General features: G+C 53.2%; 1 protein-coding gene across 2 annotated transcripts; it reads left to right on the forward strand.

Annotated features, from left to right (window-relative positions):
* The first annotated feature begins 112 nt into the window (after positions 1-112).
* Positions 113-14,289, forward strand: RPRD2 (regulation of nuclear pre-mRNA domain containing 2). Of its 2 annotated transcripts, XM_068663279.1 has the most exons (11): positions 113-793; positions 2,800-2,929; positions 4,153-4,253; positions 5,525-5,602; positions 6,871-6,923; positions 7,539-7,665; positions 8,372-8,547; positions 9,146-9,431; positions 9,787-10,062; positions 10,358-10,561; positions 11,249-14,289. In XM_068663279.1, the coding sequence occupies exons 1-11, from the start codon at positions 544-546 to the stop codon at positions 13,999-14,001; spliced, it is 4,434 nt and encodes a 1,477-aa protein (XP_068519380.1). In that variant the 5' UTR covers positions 113-543; the 3' UTR covers positions 14,002-14,289. The 2 variants fall into 2 exon arrangements, with proteins under 2 accessions (XP_068519380.1, XP_068519381.1); XM_068663280.1 differs by lacking the exon at positions 5,525-5,602.
* The last annotated feature ends 499 nt before the right edge of the window (positions 14,290-14,788 follow it).

The raw sequence follows: 14,788 nt of genomic DNA on the forward strand, positions 1-14,788 counted from the left end.
CCTCCCGCTCTGGCGGCGGCCGCCATTTTGTGGCGCGGGGCAGGCCGGGAGCCCCTCAGAGGGGGCGGGGGCGCGCAGGGCGCATGCGCAGCGCGTGAAGGGGCCGGAGCTGAGGGGGGGGGGCAGGGGGGGGGGCGCCGTGTGAGGGAGCCTGGCACAAAATGGCGGCGGGGGGGCGGGCGCTGCGCTCGGGGGGGGCCGCCGCCGACTGAGCGGCTCCGCCGCCTCCTCCCTGCACATCCCCGGCCCCGGGGGGGGGGCTTCGGGGCTTCAGGGGGGGCCCCTCCGGCCGTCCGCGAGCCCTTTGGGTTGAGGTGTTTTGAGGCGGCTTCGTCAGCCGCAGCCTCTCCCCGCCCGCCCGCCCAGCGGTGAGGGCCGCGGCGGCGTTTTTGGGACCCCCCCCTCCCCCAGGGGGGGAGGCCTGAGGGGGGGTAAAAGAGGAGGCTGCGCCCACCCCCCCCACCCCCCCTCCTCACGGCGGGCAGCGGCCGTTGAGGCTCCGCCGAGCGGCCGAGGCCCCGCCTGGGCGAGGAGGGCAGGAAGATGGCGGCGGGCGGCGGCGGCAGGGCCTCGTCGTCTTCCTCCTCCTCTTCCTCGGCCGCCTCCTCCTCCTCGTCCTCCTCCTCCTCCTCGGCGTCGTCTTCAGCCGGCGCCCTGGAGGCCTCGCTCGACAGAAAGCTGCAGGCGGTGACCAACACCATGGAGTCCATCCAGGGCCTCTCCTCCTGGTGCCTGGAGAACAAGCGGCACCACAGCACCATCGTCTACCACTGGATGAAGTGGCTGAGGCGCTGTGAGTGCGGCCCCGGGGGTGGGGGACGCCCCCTTCCACCCCCCCACCTCTATTCCCTTCCCTCTTTCCCCCTCCTGGGGGCTCCCACCCGAAAAAATAAAAAAAAAAAAAAAATCCCCAGGGGTGAGGGTCCTGAGGGGATGGGGGCAGCCCTGAGGGAGGGGGGGGGAACGGGGCCTTGTTGTGGGCTCGGGGTTCGTGTCCTTGGGGGGTCTCTGTGCTGAGGGGGGTCCCCAAGGTGATGGGGTCCCTGAGTTTGTAGGGTCCCTGTGTGGATGTGAGGGCAGAGCGGGGTCCCCAGCCCCATAATCCAGCCCCAGCCGCTTGCCCCATGGGCAGGGGGCAGCTTGGAAGGGGGGGGGGGCTGGAGCTGTGGGGTCGCCCCCCTGGGTTCCCAACCGAATTCAGGGATCGAGCTGCGGTCTGGTGGCCTCTGAGGCGTGATTACCCGGAGATATTCCGGCCTTGCGTAGCTTCTGGGTGAGCTTTTTGCTTAGAATCGCAGCTTTGTGCTTTAAAATTAAAAAAAAAAAGTGGTACCTTGGGCCTCCGAAATCCTGCCCGCGCTCGCCTCGGTTGCGGTGCGTTGTTGTGAGGGATGTGGTCATGGGGCTCAGGCGGCGTCACCGTCCCGATCCCTGGGGCAAGCAACCTGCCAGACGCGTAAATATTAAAAAAATTAAGTGCTGGGGGTCCAAATTCCCCTTTGGCAAACCCCAGCAGCAGGCAGGCTGCCGGGGGGGGGGGAGATGTTTTCCCAGCCCTAAATAAGGCTGAGCTCGCCGCCTCGCCGCTGCGTGGACGCTTGTGTGGTGCTGTGGGGGCCCAACCGGGCTCTGTGGGGCCGTGGAGGTGATGGCAGCGAGGGCTGAGGGCGGCAGAACAGCCCCCAGCTCCCTCCCCGTGCTCGGGGACGCGCAGAGCTGCTCCTCCTGCTGCCACCCAAGCGTTTTGGTCCTCGGCCCGAGATCCCTGAGATCCCTGAGCATCTCGCCGTGGGTCAGGCTCAACGCAACCCGGCTCCCAATTCCCTGCCTGCATCTCAGGGCAGCTTTTCCTTGGCCTGGACCCTCGTTTCCAGCATTTTTTCTCGTTTTTCTTCCTCAGAGCTCCTGTCCCCCCTCGGTCGCAGCGCTGAGACCCTTCCCCATGCCCCATGGCCGCAGCATTTGGCTTTCTGCACCCAGCTTCTGCACAGCTCCTCCGCTCCACAGAGCTCCCAAAGCCCCTTTTCTACCCCTCGCTCCTGACACTGCCCCTTCCTCTCATTGGGTCTCCTTTCTTAGCCTTTCTCTTGCTCCCAAGTTCATCAAAATCCATTTAATTGCTCTCTTTCGGAGGCTGACGCTCTGCTCCTGCTCTGCCAGCTCCTGGTCGCCGCCAAGCTCTTGGCTCCCCCCAACCCGTTGGGACCGACGTGGGCTTTTCTTTGTCATTATTATTATTTTAATTTATTTTCTTCTTGGTGACTTCAAGGCTGGAGCGCCGTGGGCAGGACGAATTGGGGCAGAAAGCGAAGAAATGGGGGAAACGAAGCGCTCAGAAGCACTCCTGGGAGGCTGCACGGGGTTAAATGTGATTATTCTTAGAAAATCATGCAGCCCCAGAGCTTCAGGGGCCCTACGAGCCCCACGCTCCAGCAGCTGACCTCCTAGTGCTGGCTGCTGCCACTCCTTCTGCTGCTACCTTCCTCTTGTTTAGGGGATGGCACAGAAATTGTGGGTTTTTTTTTGGGTGTATTTCTGTGTTCTTGCTGTGCCCGAGTCAGGACAGGGGCCTGACGTTATTAGGAACGACATTTATTTTTGGGGAGAGCTGGAAGTGAGGCGGCTGGGAGCCATCCCCTGTAGCTCCTGATTTCTCCCGTTAGTTTGGGCTTGCTGCTAGACAGAATGGCTGCAAAACAAAAAACAGGCGCTTAAATCACATCAGAAGCGCTGTGGGCACGGCTGCTTTTACCTGGGGATGAACCTGAACGTTGTTTGTGTGTTTGTTTTTGCCTTCAGCCGCCTTCCCTCATCGCCTGAACCTTTTTTACTTGGCCAACGACGTGATCCAGAACTGCAAGAGAAAAAACGCCATCGTGTTCCGCGACACGTTTGCAGAAGTGCTGCCCGAAGCTGCTTCATTAGTGAAGTAAGTAACGGCGTGCAGCAAGCCTTGGCGTCCCCAAAAACCTGCTCCCTGAACGTCTCCCAACTCTAGAAACGTTAGCAAAACGTCACAGATTGTTCCTGTTGGGTTCAGCCCTTTAAAACCCCTCGTTTTGAAGGTGTTATTTCGTGCCCTCGCGCTTGCAGGCACCAGTCCTGCTTTCCCGAGGCCACTCGGCGTGCTAAAAATGCTCTGGGGCTGTGGTGTGAAGCTCAGGGCTGTGACACTGAGAGCTGTGCCCATCCTGGGGGCTGCCAGGAGGGCATGTGGCTGCCTTTTGGCCCCCGGGGGATCTCGTTCACCCTCAGGTTCTCAAATATCCATATCTACAGGTTCTCAAAGTCAGTCTTCAGTCCAAATTTGGGGTTAGAAATGATAATGTGGGAGAAATCACAGTGAGCTTGCTGCTGCTCTCTGGTGTGGGGATGTGATTTGGCCACCCCTCGTTGCCAAAGGCTTTTCTCTCTCCCGTGAGCACCTCGGGGGCTCCAAGCCCAGGCAGCCGCCGTTCCTATCCTCTCTTCATCCCCATCAGAGCTCCTCATTCCCTGCTTGAATCCTCCAGGGCAGCTCTTCTGGATCCGAGCAGGGTTCAGATGATGATTTAACTCCCTGAGCTGATTTTGCTAGGCACAGAAAGGCCACAGGAGCAGAGAGCAGTGGGCGAGCTCGTCTTCTGGAGGAATCCCCCACCACTGATAATTTATTGCCCAGGAAATTCTGTCTGAAGCAGCTCCTCTTCCCTGGGAAGAAACCAATCCTGCCTCCTGCCCCTGAGCAAACATGTTTTTCCAGGGCATCTGTACAGAAAGCTGCTTTGGAAGAGTAACAAATTATTTTTCCCCTGAAAAAAGGCTTCAGAGGAGCCCTGTTGCTGCTCTTACTGCTCTGAAACCACTTAATTTTGCCCCAAAAGGCATGTCTGTGGCTCTGATCCGCTACAATTCTGGGGTGTTTGTGTGCCTGACTTCAAGCAGGCTGCAGCTGTGATTTCACTAGGATGCCTTGGAGCAGCATTTCCTCACCTGGATAGGCAACTTCCTGCTCTGAAGGGTCTTGGAAACTTGATTTTAACCTAGAATTACTTTACTCTTTTTAGAATCACGAGAAATTGGTGTGTGTGGGGAAAAAAAATAATAAAAAATAAAAATAATAAAAATAAATAAATAAATAATAAAAAAAAACTATCTGCTCTTCTCTTTCAGGGATCCGTCAGTTTCCAAATCTATAGAAAGAATCTTCAAAATCTGGGAGGACAGAAATGTGTACCCCGAGGAAACTATTCTGGCACTAAAAGAAGCTCTGAGTAAGTCATTTGCCCTTTTTGGTTCTTAACTTACCAATGCACGTGCAAGTTTGATCTGGTTAAAGACTACTCCTGATGCCAGAGTGAAATGCCTTTGTCACGTGTGTGCTCTTTCTACCCTTGCACAGAGCAAAAAGGAAAGGTAGTGAGGTGTGAGGGGCACAGAATTTGTCTGCTTCGTGCTTCTTGTACCTAAAGACAGCTCTGAATCCCTTAAGGGAAGCTGGAGTTGTTCCAGCTGAGAGCAAAATCCGTGTGGATGTGAAGTGGTCTTGGAAATCCTGAGCATTGTGCCCCGGGAGAGGCTGTGTCTGCCTCTTCCTTTGAGCACGAGCCCTCTTACACCTGAACTGAGCCTTGGATGTGATGGAGGTGTGAACAACGAAGGTGGTTTTGTTCCTCTCCACTCAGTTTTAGTACTAAGTTGTAGTTACTGATATTTGTCACGTAGGAAACCGGCTGAAAGCAAAGCTGGAGGCTGAGGTAGCCTGATTGTGCTTACCGAAACGTTGCTTAAAAACTGAAATCGCTAACACTGACCTGGAAGTGTGTGTAGTCAGGTAAAACCAGCAATTAAGCCAGCACAATTAGCCAAAGATAAGTGAATGAACTTATCTCGAAGGATATTAGACCCCGTTTGTGCTCTGTTTGGTTACGTCAGTAACAGCCAAAGGAGCTGCAGGAAATCCTTGCCTGTGGTTTCGAAGGGCCAGCTGTAGTTGTTGCAGAGAGATCCAGCACCCTGGGCTCAGATTTTGGCACATGGAGAGTCTGTAGTTGAGCACTGCATGTGGAGAAGGGAAGTTTGTGCATCCATTAGGAAACCTGGAGCTTCTGTAACTTGAAATGTGTTTCTGATCACTTGCAGATCAGGTGTGATGTCTGTTTTTTCAACTTGTGTTGCTTGTCTGTTGAATGCTAATTTCCTAAAAGCCTACCTAAAGGGCAGTTATAAAACTAAACCACTTTTTTTTTTAGATGCATTGTGTTTTTCCTTTTCATTTTGGTCATTACTGTGATTTTTGAACTGTCTTAGTGCAAGGGCAAACAGAAACTTGATTTAAAAATGGAAGACCATCCCGCAGGTTGCTGTATCCCTGAGTAAACTTAGGTTCTCTTGGGCATCCAGCAGCTCATCGAAGGAAGTTGGTCTAGGTATTTTAAAACAAATTTCTGTTCACTCTTTTTACCATACAACCATATGGCACCAAAAACCAGATTCTTAAAGGAATCCCATAATGCCAGACTGCAAAAACTGAAATGTTTTCCAGGTACCACTTTCAAAACTCAGAAGCAGCTGAAAGAAACTCTGAACAAACAACCGAATAAGCCGTGGAAGAAATCTCAAAGTAAGGAACCAATGTGAACTCTCTGAACTAATATAAAAATTGCCTTCTTGAGGAACAGAAGAAAGGCTAGCCCTAAACGGGCAAAGTACCTGGACTAAAATACGAGCCAGCATGCACCTTCCAGGCTTGTAAAGCTCCTTACAGACTAATATGTAAAGTGCCAAGGAGTTGTTGCTAGAGAACCACTTTTTTAAAGGAATGAAGTATGAAAAAAAAGACTTGAGAGCAGAGAGTAGAGGAAAGATCAGGTGAAACCTCTTGGAAACTGGCGTTAGACTATGCAGAGATGGAGAGAAGACAGACAGAACCCTGCGCTTGGGCAGCAGGAAGGCGTGGAGGACAGGACCTTCATGTTCAGGAACACACCTTCACCAGCAAGCTAGATGCTAGAGTAAAAGCAACCTGCAAGCTGGCAGTGCAGATAACGAACTTTGCCATCCAACATTCCCAGGAGTGCAGTCTAGCTGGAAATGCATTTCTCACAGGCTAATCTCAGTGTACACTGAAGCCCCGAATGCGAGATGATGGAAGGGTAGGGCTAAGATGCAGCACGCACCTGCTGGTACCGGTGCTGAGAGCAGGAGGTTAACGAAAGGGCTTGGAAGCTTTTATTACTTGGCTAACACCACAAGCTGCTTTCCCCAACCAGAGTGCATTCAGCATGGATGAAGGATGTAGCCTTTCACTTCAGCTCACACGTTTCTCCTCTTTTGTCCAGAAACAAACGGATTTAGCGTCTCCTGATGATGGGATTCCATCCGTCCCATTAGTGAGGTGTCAGAGTAGGGGTGTAGGATTTTGTTGAGAGCTTGGTTAAGCCCCATAATTAGGAAAGAGAGACCCCATCTGAAGGAAATAATGAGCTGCGTGGTAGCTCCGAGTCTGGCATTTAGGAAATCTTATTACCTTGTAGGGAAGTATAAGCTGTCACCTGATAAAGCTCCTAGATCAATCTTTGCAGGGACTTGTCTTCCCAACAGCAGAGCTGGAAAAGGTACGCACAGCACGTAAAAATGTGAAGTATTAGTCTGATTTGTTGGCCACCATCACAACCTAGCTGTGCGTGACCGTGTCCGGTTTAGCTAACAGAAAGCCAGAGCACTGAGGGACATCGGTGTGGAGGGCAAGCTGCGAGGAATAACAGCAGCCTGCGAGTCTTTTATTGAGTTTTGTTGAAATGTTTTTGATTAGAGCTGCCTGTTGTGACTTTTGATTAGCATCAACCTGCGATTCCTCAGTTTCTTTATACTTTTCCTTTATCCCAACAGCATCCACCAACCCAAAAGCTGCTTTGAAGTCCAAGATTGTCGCTGAATTCAGAGTAAGTCTGCAAGTGGAAACGTTCTGTTGTGCTAACCTCTGTCCTTGGGCTGTCGCTTTTCTGTCTTACGTCCACCAGCAGCATAAGCTTGATCAGAAGCTCTGGTATCCAGTGTCTTTTTGTTTCTTGGTGCTGTTGGCTGCTGGGCATTTCAGCTGTGAGCCTTGTTTAGGGCTAGTAGGGAAAAGTGCAGCTTGGGGTGGCGGAGGAGATGGTGGCAATAAATTCTTCTAGAATACTCCCCTGGAAGGAGCAAGATCCGTTGCAGAAATGCATGCTCACTGCTGAATGTAATGATTAAAAAAAAGTCCTGTCCCTTAAAAAAAAAGATTAAAAAAAAGTCCTGTTCTTAATCATCACAGCTAAGCCAGGAGACCTGTAGAAGTGCCAGCCCTGCCTAAACCTCTGTCAGCTGATCTGGTGGACTTCAGGTTCAAAATCCAGAGGTTCCCCTAGTCTATTCCTGCAGTAGCTTTAACTCAGAAATGAATTAAATTAATTGAGAAGAAGCATTGCTTGTTGCTGAAGTAGATCTGCGATGTTAGCTTCGCGAAGCAGGGGGATCTGTTCCGCAGGATGTGATGAGGATGCTTCTCTTGTTTGATTTTTTTTCAGCCCCAGTCTCTCATTGACGAATTGCTGTTGTATAAGCGCTCAGAAGACCAGATAGAACTGAAAGAGAAGCAGCTCTCCACTATGCGAGTGGATGTGTGCAGCACTGAAACACTGAAATGCTTAAAAGGTAAAGATAGTGTCTAATGTAAAAAAACTGCTGTCATGAAGGAGGCACGAATACATGCTCTGAGATGTGGCAACTCGTACTTTCTGTTGAGCCTTAAACCAGAAATTGGACTCTGTGCAGTTCAGAATCACTAAACAGGTGCCTAAAATATTTAATTTGGGCCTGTATGTAGAAACGATGATGAAGGAAGGACAGAACTCCAGATTTTTGCCTCTTCCCAAACAGAAGGGGGCTCTCTGGTTAATAGAAACAGCAAAACGTTACACTTCTGCCTTTATTTATCATTAACCACAAACGAGTTGGAAAACAACAAGGACTGCTTGCAGCTTGGCCTCTTGCAGTGCCTTTAGCAGGTTGATGACAGCCTGTTTCTCGTGCAGCCGATCTCCTCATGCACCAGAGGGGTGATGTGTGTCACTTTACACTTTCAGGATGCTGCAGTGGTGTTTTGATGCCACGGTATCACCCCATGCACAGCGTGCTCAGCGTGGTACATGAATGCTGCTCGCTGCCTCGCTTTGCATGCACAGGGCAGGGCTTTGTGGCTGCTGATCCATGAGCAGAGCAGTTTGGGGAGCAAAAACCCCACTGTGCGTGGGGTTTCCTGTCTCAGCTCCCCACTCACTGCTGTTCAGGGGACACTTCTGAGGGTGATGTCCCGTTTGGTGGATGACAGCTGACCCATGCGATGTTATTCTCCTTCTAGACAAAACAGGAGGCAAGAAGTTCTCCAAGGAGTTTGAAGAAGCGAGTTCAAAGCTCGAGGAGTTTGTAAACGGCTTGGACAAGCAAGTGAAAAACGGCCCCTCGCTAACTGAAGCCCTCGAGAACGCTGGTATATTTTATGAAGCGCAGTACAAGGAAGTCAAAGTCGTAGCCAACGTAAGTGTGATTTTCCTCAGCCTTCCTCGTGTGGACTGACATTTGCCTGTATTTTGCTGGGTAAACTGGAGGCTGAAAAATGCATCCTCTGTCTGTTTGGGAGAAGGAGATGCTACAAAATTCCTGGGTCAGAGGCTGAGTTTGCAGAACCTTGCACATTGCTGCAATTTCAGCTCCTCTGCATTTTTGAAAGGGGAGATAATTGCACTTAGTCTAACAAATCCTAAATTCTGGAAACCACATGAGGTGTTGTAATCAGGATGAGAACTAGATGAGCAAACTGAGAGAATTCAGTACAGCGTTGTAGAAACAGAACAAACAACCCTCCTCCCAAAAAAAAGAACAACAGAAACAGTAGCTCATTTGTTTTGTATGAAAATTGTTTTAAGTAACTGGAAACAGCTTTTATCTTCCCCTTCTTATGCGTTCCTTGCTCTGCAAGTCAAAGCTGAGATTTTACTGCAAGGTTCTCAGAGTAGGGTACAGATAGTTGGAACTGGAGATGGTTTTCTCAGGATGTGTTCTGCTTTGGTTAGAGAAGTAATTGAGGCATGTTGTCTTCGATAAAAGCCTCAGTTCAATGTCTGTTCCTTCTCAGGCTTACAAAACGTTTGCTAACAGAGTGAGCAATCTGAAGAAAAAGCTGGATCAGCTGAAAGCAACGCTTCCTGATCCGGAGGAGTCTCCTGTCCCCTCCCCGAGTATGGACGCCCCATCTCCAACGGGCTCCGAGTCCCCCTTCCAGGGGATGGGGGAGGAGGACAGCTCACGTTCTCCAGCAGTTGGAAACCGCAAGACGGCGTCTCCAGAGCCCGTGACAGACAATCGGGACGTGGAGGACATGGAACTGTCTGACGTGGAGGACGATACGTCTAAAATCATTGGTATGTTCTGCGCGAGCAGTAGTGGGACTGCGTAGAAATTGAATCTGCCCAAAACACCCTTTGCAAACCTCATTTGGGAGGGAGAGCAGGTGCAAAACCCTTGCTGGGCTGCGGATGGCACACTTGAGTTGCAGTCTGCAGCACTCCTCCAGCCCCAGCAGGGAAGTTGTGAGCTGCCTGGGATTGTTTCCCTCTCCCAAACCACTCCCCAGAATGCTTTTTAGATAACCTCAGGGAGTCAGACTCAAATTCCCTGCCTGGTGTTAAATGAAGATCACATTGAAAAAATCTCATACCCTAAATAACCCTTAAAGGACAGAGAGATAATTCTGGGCTTCTTCTCCCCCTGCTGCAGTGGAGGAGAGGAAGGAGAAGCAGGCTGCTCCACCTTCAGCCCCTGTGAAGGCTGAAAATGCCCCAAAAGCAGCGCCAGCCACCGCTGCCGTCAGCACAACCTCGGTGACAGTGACAACACCTGCCCAGACTCCTCCGACTCCTCCAGCTCCCAAGGTGGTGAGCGCGGCGCCCGTCCCTCCATCGCCAGCGCTCGCCTTGCCAAACTTGGCGAACGTCGACCTGGCAAAGATCAGCTCCATCCTCAGCAGTTTAACTTCTGTCATGAAAAACACAGGTGAGTGCTGAAGTGGTCCCGGCACAGGTGCTTGCCTTTGAAGAGCTGACGGTGGAGTTTTCCCTCTGTAATCTTTTAGAGCTAAGTTGTCACAAAATAACTGTCGCAAAATAAACACGATTGAGTTATTGCTTAAAGATTGGCTCGGTCTCTCTGACACAACTCTTGGCTTCGTGAGCCTCTCCTTGCTCACGCTCGCCAGAACTCTGCTGCGGTTGTATCTGTGGGAAATGTGAGCCAAAAAAGCTCCTCTTAACGAATCAACATAGGTGAGCGGTGTGTGCTTCCATCCTAGGTGTCAGTCCTGCATCAAGACCTTCTCCGGGAACCCCGACAAGCCCAACAGCTCTAACTAGTGGCCTGAAGACTCCTGTCCTGGGGACTCCGTCTGCTCCTTCAAACCCGTTAGCAAATATTCTCTCCAAAGTGGAGATAACTCCTGAGAGCATTCTGTCTGCCCTCTCCAAAACCCAGACTCAGACTGCGCCAGCGCTGCAAGGTACTGGGGTGGATTTTGAGTGAATGTCTTAACGGTGCGTTCCACGTCAGCGTCGGCGCTGACACGTGCTGCTCTGCAGCCCTACAGCGAAAGTGAGGGGAGAAAAAGCTTAATTGAAACGTGTTACAATTTTTGGCAAACAATAGATGACCTCCTCAGGTAACAGAAGTGTTGTGGAGCGGTGTTTTATTACCTTCCTGTACATCTTCACGTTTCTGACGTGACCGTTGGGCATTTTTCCCGGAGCACTTCATGGAAGAACAGGGAGTGTGACGGGAGAGCAAATGAGGTCATTGTGGTTTCTTTGTGCTTCTGAGAGAGCTTTTCTAGTGGTTAGAGCAGAAAACTTCTCAGAGGCGCTCGTCGTGCTTCTGCAGCTCTGGTCAGCAGCGCAGCGCATGCCTTTTATACTTGGCTACAAAGCCAGGATGAGTTATTACTGAACTTACTCAGACATATGTTGTAATTTTTATTTATAGGTTAATTATTGCCTCTGGCAAAAGTCTGTAGCTCTGTGGGTGCTCACATTAATATTAAATGCAGCAAAATCCAGTCGTTTTCCTGGCTAAAACACGAAGTAGTTTTAAGGAACATCTGTAATATAAATGCAGGAATCTCGCCCTCGACAGTGGTTGAAGTTCTCTTGCCTCTTACCCCAGTATCTGAACGCAGCGTTCTTTCTTCCAGGTTTGTCATCCTTACTTCAGAGCGTTGCTGGAAACACCATTCAGTCGAGCGAAGCCGCCTCGCAGAGCACTTCAGCGTCACCAGCCAACACAACTGTACCGTGCGTGAAGGGAAGGAATATTCCTTCCAACACCCAGTCCTTTATATCCAAAACTTTTGGTTATTCTCCCAATTCGTCAACCGCCGAGGTTTCCTCGACTTCAGTTACGAAGGCTCCCATTGGACATACCGCGGGGCTTTCAAGTTCCAGTTTTAAGCCACCAACCAATTCCCTGGGATTCTCCAGTTCCCACCCTCCCAGTCCTTCCTCCCTTTTACCGACAGACACCTCAATGAGTCAATCCTCCGAAATTTCAAAGGCGAAGCTGGAATCGGAACCCCCCTCCCCAAGCCTGGAGATGAAGATACACAATTTCCTGAAGGGAAATCCCGGCTTCAGCGGCCTGAACTTGAATATTCCGATTTTAAGCAGCTTAGGGTCCAACATCGCAACGACAGAAAGTCACTCGGCTGACTTTCAGCGTGGTCCTACCAGCACTTCCATGGACAATGTGGACGGAACGCCGGTGCGCGATGAGCGGAGTGGGACGCCCACCCAGGACGAGATGATGGACAAGCCAACGTCCAGCAACGTTGACACCATCTCCTTGCTGTCAAAAATCATGAGCCCCGGTTCCTCTACTCCCAGCAGCACCAGGTCGCCTCTCCAGAGCAGGGACGATGGCTATCCCCAGGAGCTTTCCAATTCTGTGCACACCTACCGGCCCTTCGGCCTCGGCAGAGATTCTCCGGCCGGCATGTACAAGCAGCCTGCAGATAGCATGGAAATCCCCTCCTCTTTAATGGACTCCTCGCAGGAGAAGTTTTACCCAGACACGTCTTTCCAAGAAGATGAAGATTACCGTGACTTCGACTACTCCGGGCCCCCCCCGTCTGCCATGTTAAACCTGGAGAAAAAGCCCGCAAAGTCGATTTTGAAATCGAGTAAATTATCCGAAGCTGCGGAGTACCAGCCGGTCCTGTCCAGTTACGGACAAAGATCGCAGGATTTCAGCGTCAAGTCGTCATTCCCTCAGTCGATGAGGTCTATCCTCGATCAGAGCGAGAGCTGCGACCCGCTCTCGACATCTCCAGGGATGTACGGGAGCTACGGGCTGCGGGGCAACGACTCCACCTCGGATGGTTCCCCTTCGCCCAGTAAGAACGACGTTTTTTTCGCACCCGACTCCAATCACAACAACTTACCGAAACCCGTGGTGCACTCGGGCCTCTCGCAGAAGCAATACCCGGACTCGCCCCACTCCATTCCCCACCGGTCCCTTTTCTCCTCCCAAAGCCCCGCGGGCAGAGCGGCCGCGACGGGCGTGGACAAATCGTTGGGATCTTCCATTTCCGCCACGTCCACGATGGAGTTCAAGAACATGCTGAAGAACGCCTCGCGTAAGCCCTCCGAGGAGAAGCATTTTAGCCAGATTTCTAAAAGCGGCTCCAACGAAGGGGTCGGCTTGTCCAGCCACGGCCAGGCCGGAGGGGCCAAAGGCGAGCAGCAGCAGCAGGAGGAGCACTACCGCATCGAGACCCGGGTGTCGTCGTCCTGCTTGGATTTACCCGACAGCACCGAGGAGAAGGGAGCCCCCATCGAAACGCTGGGCTACCACAACGCCTCGAGCAGCAGGGGCATGTCCGGAGAGCCCATCCAGACCGTCGAGTCCATCCGAGTGCTGGGGAAAGGAAGCAGAGGCCACGGGCGAGAGGCGAGCAGGTCGGGGTGGTTCGAGATGGGCAACGCGGCGAGCGCCTTCGATAACGGGCCCTCGAGCGCCTCGGAGCTGCCCGGCATGGGGGGCTTCCAGGCGCAGTACAAGGAGCACGTGGCGCCCTTCCAGGAGAGCGTGAACAATTTCCGAACGAATAACTTCAGCCCCGCTTTCGACCACCACATGCCACCTCCCATCCCGCCTCCTCCCCTGGAGCACGGGACTCCTTTCCAGAGGGATCCCGTCGGCCCTCCCCCGGGCCCCCCGACCGCTCCCCCCAAGGATCACGGCAGCCTCTTCCCGCGGGATCACTCGGTCCCCCCGCACCTGCCGCCCGTGGATCACACTAACCCCTTCTCGAAAGAAACCTCCTCTCCCCTCTCCCTGCCCCACGGCGTGCCCCCGCCTCCTTCCGTGGAGCACACCGGGGTCCCCTTCCCCGCTCCCCCGCCGCCCCCCGTCCCCGGGGAGCACGCCGGCGTCCCCTTCCCCACGCAGCAGCCGCCGCCGACCGGGGAGCACGGCGGGGTGCCCTTCCCCGCGCCCCCCATCCCCGTGGAGCACGGCGGCGGCGGCGCCTTCGCCAAGGAGCACGGTACCGTTCACCAAGGGACGCTGAAGGAGCATTTTAACGTGCACCCGGGACCCAGGGAGGCGACGGCCCAGCCCCAGCGGGACCACGGCGGCGGCGCTGGTGGTGGCGGCGGCGGCGGCGCCCCCCTGGGCCGAGTGCGCGAAGCCGTGGGGCTGGGGGGCTCCCTCTCCAGGGAGCAGCAGCTGGGGCCCGCCCGCAGCGTCACCCCCATCGGCCCCGCTCACAGAGACACTGCCAACCGCGGCGGGATGATGGTCAGGAACCCGCGGGCAGACTTCAGGCCCAGGGAGCCCTTCCTAAACAGAGACCCCTTTCACAGCCTGAAGAGGCCCCGGCCGCCTTTCGGGAGGGGATCCCCCTTCTTTGCACCAAAACGCCCCTTCTTCCCCCCCAGGTACTGAAGCAGACGCCCATCTCTTGAGCGAAGGTATTCGGACATTGTAGAGAGCAGGGGAGTAGCGCTTTCACTTGGTTTTTCCTTTTTTTTTTTCCTCCCCTTTTTCCCCTCCCTCCCTCCTGAAGAGCCCCCGTAACACTTTTCCTAAATTAAATGTTCTGTATTTTTTGGTTGTTTATTTCCTAAGCCACCCAGTTGGTGCGAGACTAGAGAAAAAAAAAAATGTTTTAACGAAAAGAAGTATTGCTGTTGTAATAAAACTTCCAGTAGTAGTCTAAACAAAAAAAAAAGAGATGAAATGCGCGATGTTGGGATCTTTTTTTAGCTAATTACCAAATTCGCCTCCCGAGCCCTCACAGCCCGTGTCAGACCACAAGGAGAGGTTGGGGGCAGGAGCTCCGCTGCTGGTAGGGAAGAACGAAGGGTCCAAGCGCTTTTCTGCGGTGATGGAGACCCCAACCACCCCAAACCACCCCAAGCAACCCCTCCTGTGCCTTTCCTGGGGGCGAGTCCCCTCCACCGACACCCCCAGGCTCTGCGGGGCGTCCTCCCCCCGACCGCTTCTCTGGCTGGCAAAAAAAAAAACACAACAAGCCCCCGCTCAATGTCTGCCCCAGGAACCTTGACCTTGGTCTGCTTTCGGGCAGCGGGCTCCGGCCTGCGCGCTCCCCAGCATCTCCCGCGCAGGTTTTGGCCCCAAAAACCAACAAATTGGGAACTCTCCAGCGGCCGGCGTGTTCCCTGCACCCACCTGGCCGCAGCACCCTCGGCACGGCCGCGGCTCGCGGCAG

This window comes from Anas acuta, chromosome 28 (assembly GCF_963932015.1).
Source record: "Anas acuta chromosome 28, bAnaAcu1.1, whole genome shotgun sequence".
NCBI lineage: Eukaryota > Metazoa > Chordata > Aves > Anseriformes > Anatidae > Anas > Anas acuta.

Coding starts and splice junctions, on each gene's coding strand:
- RPRD2 (XM_068663279.1), top strand. CDS start 544: ATGGCGGCGGGCGGCGGCGGCAGGGCCTCGTCGTCTTCCTCCTCCTCT. Junction 2,930..4,152: donor GAAGCTGCTTCATTAGTGAA/GTAAGTAACGGC, acceptor CTTCTCTTTCAG/GGATCCGTCAGTTTCCAAAT. Junction 10,562..11,248: donor GACTGCGCCAGCGCTGCAAG/GTACTGGGGTGG, acceptor TCTTTCTTCCAG/GTTTGTCATCCTTACTTCAG.